The 14,175-nt window shown below is 42.7% G+C and overlaps 1 protein-coding gene across 2 annotated transcripts; it reads left to right on the top strand.

Moving 5' to 3' along the window:
• Positions 1 to 19: 19 nt before the first annotated feature.
• Positions 20 to 12,736, top strand: RSL1D1 (ribosomal L1 domain containing 1). Of its 2 annotated transcripts, none has more exons than XM_082360198.1 (9): positions 20 to 197; positions 1,030 to 1,169; positions 2,740 to 2,878; positions 3,932 to 4,080; positions 4,168 to 4,269; positions 5,561 to 5,654; positions 5,740 to 5,865; positions 8,091 to 8,363; positions 10,498 to 12,736. In XM_082360198.1, exons 1-9 carry the CDS (start codon positions 99 to 101, stop codon positions 10,822 to 10,824), a joined length of 1,449 nt encoding a protein of 482 aa, XP_082216324.1. In that variant the 5' UTR covers positions 20 to 98; the 3' UTR covers positions 10,825 to 12,736. The 2 variants fall into 2 exon arrangements, with proteins under 2 accessions (XP_082216324.1, XP_082216325.1); XM_082360199.1 differs by lacking the exon at positions 20 to 197 and adding an exon at positions 254 to 551.
• Positions 12,737 to 14,175: the final 1,439 nt, after the last annotated feature.

Here is a 14,175-nt window from a genome sequence, read left to right as displayed (position 1 = left end):
CCGCCCCCCGACTTCCGGCTACGGGCCTGGTTTCGCGCGTGCGCTTCCGGAACCAGCTCCCGGGATCCGGATGCGCGTCTCCACGAGGTGAACGCGAAATGGAGGCCTCGGCTTCTACCCCACCGTCAACCTCAGCCGCAACTTCAGCTTCGACTCCAGCGACCCCGGTCGGCCTGGAGCAGCTGGACGAAGAGCAGGTGAGTGGTCTCTGGGGAGGGGCGTTCGGAAGCGGGATGGCCGTGGCCCTGGGAGGCGCGGGTGCGGAATGCGGGCTCCGCGCCGGTGTGGGCTCCTCCGGAGCTTTGGGAGGGTCGCGCGTTCGCGGTGCCCTCGGCTCGCCCGCTGCTTTGTACTCGCGGGTAGGCGCCCGCCTCCTCCAGCCCTGCGGCCTGGCTCTCTTGAGTTGGATTTTTTTTTTTTTGGCCGCTCCGCGTGGCTTGCGGGATTCTAGTTCCCCGACCAGGGATCGAACCTGTGCCCCCTGCGGTGGAAGCGCGGAGTCCTAACCACTGGACCACCAGGGAAGTCCCTTATCTTGAGTTGGATTGCAGGTATAACTTGGGATCCTGGGGTGAGGTCCACCTGGCTGTGCTTCCCTGCCTTTGACTTTGGCCAAGTCGCTTGATTTTTACCAGCCTCAGTAACTTCGTAGTTAAAATGGGCTCTGAGAGGAGGTGATGCACCTAAAGCGCGGTAACCAGGGAGCCTGGCACATAATAAGCGCTCAGGAAATGCTAGATGCAGGTGTATTGCGCTTTTATTGGCATTACTGCCTTCATCATCCAGGGCAGGGGAAGCACGTTCCCTCTGTCTCAGTGTTCTATATAGAAGAGGCTCGTTTCTGTAGACCATGCTATTAGCGAATACTTAGGTGGCTACATTCCTCTGATTACAAATTGCAGCATCCTAATGGATACGGTTGTGGAGGTTACCTGCTAAAATAGAAATTGATCAGGGACAAATTCTGGGACGGGGGCAAGTTTTAAATTCGATTGAGATGTAATTTATTTGTGTATCTCCACCTTGCAGATTAAAAAGGCAGTAGAAGCTCTGTTGGCACATTCCAAATCCAGGAAAAACGCAAATGGATTGCTTCTGAATGAGAATGAAAATTTCTTTTTAATGGTGGTATTATGGAAAATTCCAAGTAAAGAACTGAGGGTCAGATTGTAAGTTCTGATTTTCTACCTTTGCTTTTTTTATCTGCTTGGCCATTCCATGGAACTTTAACAATCGGCAGCTTAGTTTCTGGTGGAAACTTTGCAAACTCAGGATACGTTGAGTTGAAATAATTGTGCCCCCCAAAAACCATAGGTCTTCAGACATTCTTAAATTTTCTAGGATTTCAGATGTGCTTAAGTTTTCTAGACATGTCACCAGTTTTCTGGATGTTTGGTGGACGGTTTGACCTAAGCTGTTCTATTGAATCTGAAAACCTGGTTTTTGAGAGGACAGAGGTTAGACTAAATGAAACAGCTTCCATATTTTCATAGACTCTGTTATCTTTCCATGTCAAGATAGCTGCAAGCTAAAATTCCTGAGGTCCTGAACTCACTCCTTTATACAGAGACAATTGAAAATTTGGCAGTGATTTCCTAAGAGAAGAAAAACCCATGGTGATTACACATTCATATTGCTAGGACTTGTAGGTGAGAGATGCCCTCTCTGCAGAGTTGTCAGATTCAGCAAATAAAAATACAAGCAATTTTTTAGATAAGTAGGTCCCATGTAATGTTGGGGACATAATTATACTTAAAAAATGGTTCAAATTTAACTGGATGTCCTATATTCTGTCTGGTAACCCTGCCTCTCTGTGGAGTCTCTCATTCCCTGGGTGTTAAAAAGCCAGCTGTGCTATAGAAAGCAGTGTGTGGGATAGTTTCTTTTTCTTTTCCCCATAAAGGTGGGGGATAGAGGTTAAGAATGATTACAAATTGGAAAGACCCTTTTGACCCTCAGACTCTCTCTTAACTCATCCTCACAAACTGCCCCAGCCAGATTGCCTTAGTTATTGCTTTATGTATCTGGGTGCATTCTTTATTCCATACCTCTGCCCAGGCGGGTTTTTGCTTCTGGAAAGCCCTTACTTTCTCCGGGTATTTTTCCAACTGCTCACCTCTTGGTGATTTCTGCCACTTGCCATCTCGTTTGCCAAGTCCTGCTACTGTGGATTGCTCTCTTAAACTAAGGAAGTGTTTCCTCAGAACATGTAGGCCTAGGAAGTGAGCTAAACCTTTTTGAGACTCAACATAATTCATGTTTGCTGGTCCCTGTAGGTTTGCTCCGTTTTCTGTTTCAGGTGTTGAGAGTTATGTTTATGGAGCCCAGGGGTTTCTGCAAGGTAGAGTTCTGAATCAGAACTGTCCTGATGAAACTAGATTATTCTAGCACACGGTAGTACGTGTACCTATATAGCAACACGTAAAATAATAATAATTACATGTGCACTATTTTGAGTATCTTTGATTATATTTTAAGTCTTAATTGTATCCCAAATATTAGTTGATGTTTTGGCCTGCAGATATTTGTGGTGATTTAGTATTTGAATGTTAAATCTCTCCTCTGTACCACTGAAAACTAGATATATTTTTAAATGTTCTCAGTAGTGTATTTGCTTAAAAAGCGTGAATGAAGTTTATTGAAATGACAGTGAATTTATTATGTATTCTGTGGGATATAAACATACATGTTATCAGTTATAATGCTTTATTCCTTGGTTCCTTCTCATGCATTTTGCAGGTCCTTGCCTCATGGTATTCGATCAGATTTAGCAGATATCTGTTTATTTACCAAAGATGAACCTAATTTAACTCCCGAACAGACAGAACGTTTTTATAAGAAGCTTTTGAACAAGCATGGAGTTAAAACCATTTCTCAGGTAATGAATAGCTGTAACTGACCAATACTAAGCTGTCTATCATGGTTCAGCTAGCCACACGTGGCATTAAGCACTTGATACGTGGCTAGTCAGAATTAAGATTTAACACAAACACTGGATCTTAAGGATTTAATATGGAAAAAGAATATAAAATAATTTCTATAAATTACAGTTAAATATGGTATTTTAGATCTATAGTGTTCAATAAAATCTGTTATGGGGAAAAAAAACATTTCTCGGGTAGGGAGCAGGTTAATATTTTCAAGACAACTAAAAGATTGGATTCAATTGAAGTGACAAGTAATACATTCCTTTTTAACTTAATTTTCTCTTTTTAATTTAATTCTCATTGGCTTTAGGGAGGGCGTATTCCCTCTTCCCTGTGACGGATGGGCTGTTGAGGTGTGTTGACCTGAAAGCTCAACACATGCATCAGTAATGATTATATGTTGGAAGATTTTACAGAATGCTGCTCCGTTGTGTCACTTCTCTCTCCTTCCAGAGCATCCTGGGTTTGCCTCTGACTTGGCACCCCTCCCCCTTTTTGTAGTCATTGGTGCGGTTTCTTTAGGTGAGGGTCCCGACTCATTTGCCCTGTGCCTGTGCTGTTTTAGATACTCACATGTTCACTAAACTGTGACTCCAGGGCATTTTAAAATCCAAATATAAATTGCCCCAGTATTTCTTCTTCTTGTTGTTCAGGTTCTTAATTTTTTGTTTTTATACCTTTTTTTCTCTCTCTCTTTTTTATCAAAGTATAGTTGGTCTACAGTATTGTTAGTTTCAGGTGTACAGCATAGTGATTCAGGGTTTTTTGTTTGTTTATTTTGCAGATTATATTCTCTTATAGGTTATTACAAGATATTGGATATAGTTTCCTGTGCTATACAGTAAATCCATGTTGCTTATCTATTTTATGTACAGTAGTTTGTATCTGTTGATCCCAAACTCCTAATTTGTCCCTCCCCTCCCTTTGGTAACCATAAGTTTGTTTTCTATGTCTGTGAGTCTGTTTCTGTTTGTATATACGATTCATGTTTTTACATTTTCTAGATTATCCCCCTCCGAACTTTAAAAAAGGAATATAAAGCCTATGAAGCTAAGCTCCGCCTCTTGGGTAGTTTCGACTTCTTCATTACGGATGCCAGAATCAGGCGGCTCTTACCCTCACACCTTGGGAGACATTTCTACAACAGAAAGAAGTAAGTTTCTCAGCAATGACCGGACTTTAGTAGCGTGAAATTTATGGGTGTGTATGTGCTGCTGTAAATGCCTTTGTATTGTTTCAGAGTTCCAGTACCTGTAAACCTTCAGGCCAAGGATTTGTCCAGAGAGATCAGTGACTGTGTAGGGGGAACTGTCTTAAACATCTCTAAAAGTGGTTCTTGCAGGTAGGTAAAAGGCGTTAAGGTGTGCCTCTGTTTCATTTTATATTTAATAATGATTTTTATAAACTTTTTAAAATAAGATAGTGTTAATGAAACCAGACTCTTCTGTTAAAACTAAAATTCATTCTTTAGAAGTATTCAATTCTCTAGAACAGTGCTGCCCTCCAGAACTTTCCACAGTGGTGGAGATGGTCTATAGCTGTGTAGTCTCATGCGGAAGAACGAGCCACAGATGGCTGCTGAGCACTTGAAACGTGGCTTCCGCAGCTGAGGATCTGAATTTCTAACTTTACCTGATTTTAACTGACTTAAATTTTAAAAGGCACGTCTGCTGGTTTTTACTGTACTGGATGGGCATCCTTTTTTTTTTTTTGTAATTTTTTGGATGTGCCATGCAGCATGTGGGATCTTAGTTCCCCAACCAGGGATTGAACCCGCACCCCCTGCCTTGTGAGCATGGAGTCTCAACCACTGGACCACCAGGGAAGTCCCTGTACAGGGCACCTTTAGATGTTCAGGAAAACAGGAGAATAAGCCTGGTTCAGGGTGTACTTGCAGGTCAGTGACAGTGGGCACACAGAATGGGCAGAGCCCCGTCTTTGGCTGGAGGGAGGTGGGAGCATCAGCCCGTCTCATCCTCATTCTGCACTCATCCTGCCAACAGCCAGCCTGCCTTTCAGCTCCCATGGTAGGGAGGGTGGGGGCTGCCAGGACCAGCGGACCCAGTGGCTGAGCAGTGGGCACTTCTGGGCTTCCCCGTTGGCTTGCGGCAGCCCCCTGCTTCAGCTGAGGGGATGGTTTTGCTCTTGGCCAGAAGACGCTATTACACGAGCAACTGTTCGTTTTAGAGGTGGCCGCTGTGTCAGGGCAGTGGAGCTATAAAGGTAGCAAGCAGTCCTCCTGGGGGTGGTTCTTTTCAGAACAGCCACTGCTGGGGGTAATTGCCCTCAGGAAAGCCTGAGGGCTGACTCAGTGACCTGTGTTTTCCAGAATGAAGGTAGAACTCCCTTTGGCCCTCCCCACTGACCCTCCCAGCCTTACACGGTTAGGTGCCAGCTCCTCGATTACCTCTTGATGGTAGGGCATATTTCAGGAGGAGGGCATTTCTAGAACATGAAGGATGATCATGTTCCTTTAAAATAAATTTAGAACCTAAAGATTTCAATGATTTTACATTAAAAAAAATTTTTTTTAGGATTGTGTATTTGTATTTCTCACATACCTGCTTATGCTTTATTTTGAAAACCAAGTTATTTTTTCAGCTCTCTGTGTATAATGCTTTATTAAATTTCAGTACCATCCGCATCGGTCACACTGGGATGCAAGTTCAGCACATCGTCGAAAACGTTGTTGCCGTCACAAAAAGGCTTTCACAGAAACTGCCAGAGGTATGGTCTCGCAGATGCTTCCACTGGCCGTTCGTTTAAAGGAACAAAACACCTACGGATGATGTTACTCTTCTCTCTGTTTCAGAAGTGGGAGAGCGTGAAGCTCTTGTACGTGAAGACTGAGAGATCGGTTTCCCTGCCTGTCTTTTCTTCTTTTGTCAGCAGTCGTGGTGAAGCCAGGGGACTACGCACACAAAGTCAGAAGAAAAAGGTGAGTAGCAGTTCACATCCCAGGCAGGCTTAATCAAGGCTGTAAGCGCAGCCCAGGAAGAGAGAACAAAGGCTCAGAAGGGGCCTGTGCAGTGGCAAGAGGAGCTGAGAGGAAGAGGAAAACCGAAATCGAGTCTGTGCAGTATTGATACACGGTTATTTATGGGCGAAATTCAAGATCGTATGAGGCTGACATACCTCTTGGTTTTGGTTTGTAGGTTTTCAGTGCTGCTGGTAATATTGCAGAAAGCTGCATGAGAGAAAATGGAACTTTTTGCTATTGGCTGGACCAATCTCCTAGTTTATTTGGTCTTTCTCCAGCCATGTTCATCCATGTGTCCATTGAGTTTTTAGACTCAGTCTTTTAATTTTTTGTCTTCTAGAAGTCCTGTGTTTTGTTCTTTTTCAAATTATCGTTACCTTTTTTTGGTTTCCTGTTATCTATAAATAGTCTTCCAGTTTGTCTTAATTCTTGGAACACATTAAGCATAGTTGCTTTATTGTCTGATAATTCAAACCGTTAGGCGTCTTGGTGATGCAGCGGGTTGTCTCTACCTGCTGGTTCCTATGTACTTAGTTATTGTGGACTGTATCATGGATAGTCCATTTGGAAAATTATTTGTAGAACTAACTTGAGGGGTGGGATGAAGATCTTTCCCGAGAGGATTTAGACTTACGGCAGCCAGGCACCTTGGGGCACTCTCAGCCCAGAACCACCTAGAAGCACATTCAAGGCTTGAGGTTCCCTGAATGATTCAAATCCACCCACAGTGACAGATCTTCACGGCTCTGCCCCCCGTTCATCTCTACCCTGAGGGTCCAACTCATTGGTGTCCCAGCTTATTGTAACAAGGTTTTTACTTAGAATCCCTGCCTGGTATGGACATTAGGATTTGATTTCTCCATTTCACACCCCTGCCCTCCTGTGCCCAGTCGTAACGGCTGTTAAAAGTTAGGGATCTGCAAATACTCTCAGGGCAAACGTTTCTTACAGCGTAATCAGCTCATCGGTGCTTTTATGAAAAAAGTTGTTAATATTTTACCCTACTTTTTACTTGTTTTCATAATCCAAAATAACATAAACTGCTGTTACTGGAAACAAGAAGTCTGAATTTTTTGCTGTTTGTCAGATTCAGTTGAAGGCTTTGTGACAATGTTGGAATTGCTGGTTAAAATGGAATTTTGTCATAATTATGATGTTATCTAACGTACTCTGTGATAAGGATAATGGACCTCTAGCTATGTAAACTTGCTACTGTGTTAACTCTCAACCACAAACTCAGGCAGGAAAAAAATATCAGAGTATTTCGTTTTTGTAGCAGCTTCATGGAGATGTACAGTCACCCATCTCATACATGGGAGGATTAGTTCCAGGATCCCCCCCAAGGATGCCAAAATTTGTGGGTGCTAAAGTCCCTTATATAAGCCAGCATAGTATTTGCACATAAACTACACACATCCTCTGGCGTCCTTTAAATCATCTTTTTTTTTTTCCTTAATATTTATTTATCTATCCATCTGTTTAGCTAGCTAGCTAGCTATGTAGCTGCTCCGGGTCTTAATTGCGGCACGCGGGATCTCTGTTGCCTCGTGCGGGATCTTTAGTTGCGGCATCCCGGATCTAGTTCCCCAACCAGGGATCGAACTAGTTCCCCAACCAGGGATCGAACCCGGGCCCCCAGCACTCCCAGGAGCACAGAGTCTTAACCACTGGACCTCCTTTAAATCATCTTTAGATTACTTATACCTAATGCAATGTGAGTGCTATGTAAATAGTTGTCAGAGTGCAGCAAATTTAAGTTTCGCTTTTTGGAACTTTTTGGAATTTTTTTTTCCCTTGAATATTTTTGATTCACATTTGGTTGAATCTGCAGATGTGGAACCTGCATATATGGAAGTTCAACACATCACATACTACACAATTCTGGATTATTCGTAACTCACTTGTAAATGAGGTTGACTTCCACACAGCTGGTGACTACACACTTCAGCTACCCAGATTTGAATATAATTTACCACATAAAATGCATCTTTGGCTGGGACTCTGTGACAAAACAGAGTTGGGGTTCAAGTGCTAGCAATGGGACTCATCTGCTTGGATCTTGTACAGGTCAAGGCCCTTTCAGGGAGCTTATGGATGACCTGACTGCACGTGCTAAGTCTGTGCCATTTATTCACCAACAAAAGAGTCCCCCATTAAAATTATGCTTGTTTTTTTTATCGTAGGTAGCAAAGAAAAGCCAAAAGAAGAAAGAACGTCTTAAAAGACAGCAGGAGAAGAAAGGAGACAAGAAGCTTATGAAACAGGCTGGAAAGGCTGCACCAGCCCCGACTACAGATGCACCGGCCCCCAAAACTGGTGGTGCTCCAGCCCAGGACCCTGGACCCCAGAAGGAGACTGGTGGGGTGAGCGCCCCCCCTAAAGCTCAAGACGAGTCTGAAGATGAAATCCCACTGCTGGTACCAGTGAAGGAAACGCCAGCTGCAAGAAGCGTAAAGGTATTTTCATTAATATTTAATATCCATCATGGACGGATTCCGGGGCTCTGTGTGCCAGGCAGGCACTTGGTGAGGGACGGGAAGTGCTGTGCGGCTGGGAGGCATCGTTTATAGAAATCTGTTCTACCAGAGATTGTGAAGTCATGGATGAAAACTACTAGGGTAAATCCCAAGAACCCCTGACTGACTCTGTCCCCCTCGTAAATAGTGAAGCGATGTGCAGTCAGCACAGCCTTTCGTGTACCTTGGAATCAAGGGAGACTCGGCCATATTAATAATTCTAAAAAACGTTGCCTGTGGTTTTGAAAAGCACGTTCAGTTTCTGAAGGTGAGTCCTCAGTCACCACATAATTAGTTTCAGAAAATTGACCAAGGGAAACTTGGGTGCTGGATTCTGCCTCTGAAACCTTTCACACACCCCACCGTGCATGGTTCTTACAGAAATCTGACTTCTTGGGTTTCAGAGGAGGTGATTTAAAGGAACTGAGTTTTTTTATTTTGGGGTGCTTTGATAATGTTTTTTTGTTTTCGTATTGTTTGGCCGCACCACGAGGCTTGCGGGATCTTAGTTCCCCAACCAGGGATCGACCGCAGACCCATGGCAGTGAAAGCGCTGACTCCTAACCACTGGACCGCCAGGGAATTCCCATTTTGATAATGTTTTTGCTCATACTCATAGTATCCATCCAACTATTGGGGGGAGACCTCTTGAAAATAAGGGGAGAAATGGGTCCCTAAGAGACTAGAGGGCTGCCCTCACCATGTGTGCATGAGACTCATGACCCCTCGGCACAGCCCGTTAGGGTCAACCCAGGGCTGTTACTGCACTTTACCTATTATGTATTCTTTCCTCACAGTAATCCTTAACGTCTTCAACAGAGTTATAATTTTCCTCTGCTAGTGAAATATTCCTTTTACAGTGTCCCCAAACTGCTAGTGAGGTTTTTTTTTTAATATACTTGAAATTAATGTTGATCAGTATATTAACTATAGGCAGTATAATTGTTTCTAGAAAAAGTAAGCTGTATTTGTTATAATGGGACTGGCAGATAATGTGTTGGAAATTAAAGAGTGGAAAGCATAGCTTCCTGGGTGGGTGATACCCATCAAGAGTGTAGAAGTGTTGGGTGTTCCCTGGCGGTCCAGTGGTTAGGACTCAACGCTTTCACTGCCAGGGGCCCGGGTTCGATCCCTGGTCAGGGAACTAAGATCCCACAAGCCACAAGGCGAGGCCTAAAAAAGTGTAGAAGTGTTCGTGCCCTTTGAACCCATCTAGGAAATTTGATCAGGGGAAAGGTATGAAAGTTTCAGCATTGTTCGCTGTAGAAGCAAAAATGAGAAAATGCTATGTACCCTTGCAGTAGTTTTTATAAAGTTATTCAAGATAACGTTTAGTACGAGTTTATAGTGCTTAGGAAATACTAATGAAATAGTTGGGGAAAGAGCATAATACTCGGCTTTTAAATACATACATACTCATGGGGAAAAGGCAGTGAATAATATTAATATTGTGTGGTAGAGTTATTAGGGAGTTTAGTTTTTTGTATTTTCAATGTTTTTCAAAATTTCCGTCTGTTTTATGATAACTCAAAAGCAAAGTTTTGTTGGTTGATTTGCCTGTATAACCTCTCTCTGCGTAGGACCCAGTCCGTTGCTGGGATGTTGTCCTCGGCCCCTCAGCCACATCATCTGGGCTGCTTGGGAAATCCGGGATTTCCGGTGTGGAACACGGTCCCCCCTTTTGCTAACAGGCACCCCAGTTGTTTTCACACACACTGTTTCGGAACCCCCTGCCCTAACCCACATGCGAGGAATTTACAACTGGAGGTGAAGAAGAGTCAGGGTTAGGTCACAGGTCTGCCCACTGTGCTCCCACTGCTTCTAGGAGTCCTTCGCCCCAGCCGTAAGGAAGGATGGTTAGGCCAGGGAGGTGCCAGGGTCCTTTTTACAGTCATTAATAGTGGAGTACAGCTGCCTTTCAAAATGTTTTTGAGGCAGGAGGAAAAAACCATTCCTCATTCATCGTGCTGCAGTTTCCCTCTTAGGGGTTCCCTAAATTTTAAGAACGGTAACTCTTAGAGTTACATCATCAGTTGTCTGTCCCGCACCCCACCCACTTTTTTCTTTTTCTTAGACACAAAAAGATGCTGCAGGAAAGAAGTCTCCAAAGAAGAGTCCTGGTCCCAACACACCTCATAGGAAGAAGAGAAAGGCCTCCCCAGCTTTGGAGACCCCAGCAGCTGCGGAGCCCAAGACCCCAGGTAAAGGCCCAGGGAAGAAGGCAAGAATCAAAGAAGAGTTGGAGAAAGAAAGAACCTCTTCGCTGGGGAAAAAAGACCCAAGACAGACTCGTAAAAAGCCAGAGGCCAAGTTCTTCACTACTGCTAGTAAATCTGCGAAAAAAACTCCCCGTACCCCCAAACAGTGGCCCAAAAAACCCAAAGTACCCCAGTCAACCTAAAATCAGAAACTCAACCAGCAGGAAACTCATCAGAGCTATCTAAAGAGCTTGTAAAAAATACCTGGGTCCTGACCCCTGTTGCAACCGCTGAGTGAGGCCTAGACTTAAATAGTTTTTAAAACCTCCACAAGTAATTCTGATACATGTTCATGGGTGTAAGAACCAGTAGTTTGAAGTAAATCCATTCATTTCATTGCTCTTCTTTGTATTTGCTAATGCAGTAGAGGGAAAATACAGTGCTTCTCTGTGGTTGTGTTTTTTATTATTAAAGTTAACATTTGTTTCTCAGTATAAAATTGGCATCCCATGTCTTGTTGGTTTTATTGAATGCCTATGATGTGACCCTTTTCCTCATCTGCTTTAAGCCATTTGTTCACATGACAGCTCCATCACAGTAATCTGTGCAAACACATCCAAAGCTTGTTTGCAGGCCACTGATGGGCTCACTGCATGCAGGTCAGCCGTGGCCCCCATGCTGAGATGGGTCTTAGAAAAGGCCTTGGAATCAAAATTAAAATAATCGATTCCAGGACCCAGATGGTGGTCAGCCAAGGTTGCAGATCACTGAGTTAGCATACATTTGTTGGGGGAAATTAACATGGAGTCATTCACAGAGGCACTGGATCGAATCCTGAATGCTGGAGGCAAGAAAATATTTGTCTTGCATAAGCCTTTCCATCTTCCTCCAGATTCCTCCTCACCCTAAACAGACTTACTTTTATGTGACAGCTCTAGGGTAGGAAGCTTGGGAGAGTAGACTCTTAAACTTTGGGTCATTGTCAAATATCCTGAGGCAGTAAGTGACTTTTCAGGTACTCGGCCTTTCGCTGCATTTGAATTGGGGTACACATCTCTAATAGTAAGTGACATAGTCACTGTAGTATAGGAAAGGCCAAAGTGAGGCATGCTTTCAAAGGTAATTACCGTTCATGAACATAACGACTAAAGGAATCAAAGCTTCAGATGGTTCTCCAGCAAGTCAAGGAGTCGAGACAGCTTTTTAAATCATGAAAGCCTCTGAAATACAAAATAATTTGTTTTTCATTCCAGTGTCCTTTTAGGCTTGTAAAACTGAGTATACTACATTTAATGTAGGGGTTTAGTGTAATTGATTTGTTTACCATAGAAACTATTCACTTATTCAAAGATGAAGATTTAAGTCTACTGCTTTGCTGAGGGCAAACTTACCTACCTAATCATATAGTCTGTGCTCTCCATGACAGTTTTCTGGGGTTAGCTGTATGTTTTTTTAACCCCATCCTCCAGCCAGCTAAAGATTTTGCAACACCCAGTGGTTCTTTGGCCTGTAGCTTAGTTCCTGTTGAATACGATGCAGATGTTTACCTTCCTGTTCCACTGTGCATCTAGTTTCCTTCTATAGAAATTCTCATAGTTCTCTATGTTGAAAAGAGCAGATTTATTTAAGTTTCTTGAGCAGGATGATAGTTTTTTGACAATTGAAGGCCACAGTTGAGTTAGAGATAATTCTGAATTGTAATGAAAATGTTCAAATCATGGTGCTAGATTTCCAAGGCTTAAGAAGTTTGGGGGGCACCTTACCTCATGGCTGCGAGGGCTGGGAGCCAATAATGGCCTATCCAGGGGCCAAGAGGAGTACTGGAAATCTGTGCAGTAAATTACATTGTTTTGTGGGATAAGAGGTTGAGTATGTGGCTTATGTTTCAGTGGAAGTCAACACTGGGTTTTCTGGATTCATCCTTCATGCCATAGAAATTTAATAGACAAAACCAGATCTGGTGGAAGAAATTTGCCACGTTTTTGTTCTGAAGAAATATTGAATCTTAGTTAATTTGTTTTTTTTAGGAACTGTAATAAGCATGGAAAATTTAATATTTTAAATGCCTTGAATGTATTTAAGACTGTCCAAGTGTTTAATAAATGTTACATTTTATTTCATAGTCTTGAGAAATATTTGAATGCAAGTACAAAGAAATTGCTAAGTCATATTGTCTTGTCACCAGACCAGAAACACTTTATGTACTTCAGTTAATGGGTGTTTAGGGTTTAATTAGCAAAGAAGTCTTTTGCCATTTAATTAAATATTTGAAGGTTCTGCACTACCTACATTTTTATCTCTTAAGTTTGCTATGTTTTCCTTGCCTGCAATTAGTGTGTTAGTAGTCACAGCACCAAGATTCCCAATTAGGACTTTACGAACTGCGAGAAGCCCTCATCGGTCCTTGGATCTTAAAGGAATGAACGCATGTGATAAAAGACCACAAATAAAATTTTGGTTATAGTGATTTCTGTATAATGGTCCTGGAGAGAGAAAATGGCAAATTATTTAGGTGGATATATTTAATCCCAGATTCTACATCTTAGTTAACACTATCTTAAAAGGATTAATACCTTGTTTGTATAACTTGAGGCATTTTCTATACTTGAAGCTACAGGAAATGGGGCATATGTATGATTTTGACTCACCTAAAAAGATGTCTCTTAGCTATCTAAAAGATGTTAGCTTATGTGAATCAAACAATCAACTTTTCATTACATATTTCCCTCAAAATCTATTCCTCCAGTGTACTCAACCTTACAATGACACAGTCTCAAAAACTGTTGAACTCAGCTGTTGAGCTACCAAGTTTTTATTTCATTCACTCAGCCATCCACTTACCCACATACCCTTTAACCATTAAGTTCCTACAAACCGCCAAGGTACTAGATTTGAAAAACTAATACACAAAACACAGCTTTGCCCTTCAAGAGATGCCCTAGTCTAGTTAGTGGCATCCTCAGAATTTTGATACAGGGGCACAGTTTGGCTGCAAGGAGGTGGGCCCAGGGGTTAGGGAACTTCTCTTGATGTCTGTCAAGTGTTTTAAATTTAGAATATGCTTTTAGAAGGAAGTGCTAGTGGAGATCGTAGGAAGGGACTAGAAAAAGAAGAACCAGACATACAGACCAATGGAATGGAATAGAGAATCCAGAAATAATCCCTTACATTTATGCTCAGCTGATTTTTGACAAGGGTGCCAAGACAATTCAGTGGCTTAAAAGAAAACACAGGAGTAAATCCTCATGACCTTAGGTAAGGCAGTAGTTTCTTAGCTATGCTACTGAAGACACAAGTGCTAAAAGAAAAATTGGACTTCATCCAAATTTAAAATTTCTGTGCCTTAAAAAACACCATCAAAAAAGTGAAAAGGTGGGGCTTCCCTGGTGGCACAGTGGTTGAGAATCCACCTGCCAGTGCAGGGGACACGGGTTCGATCCCTGGTCTGGGAGGATCCCACATGCCACGGAGCAGCTAGGCCTGTGTGCCACAACTGCTGAGCCTGTGCTCTAGAGCCCATGAACCACAACTGCTGAGCCCACATGCCACAACTA

This window comes from Balaenoptera borealis (assembly GCF_965194805.1).
Source record: "Balaenoptera borealis genome assembly, chromosome: 16".
NCBI lineage: Eukaryota > Metazoa > Chordata > Mammalia > Artiodactyla > Balaenopteridae > Balaenoptera > Balaenoptera borealis.
Note: the sequence above shows the minus strand (reverse complement) of the source record. Positions and strands in the feature narration are given on the sequence as shown.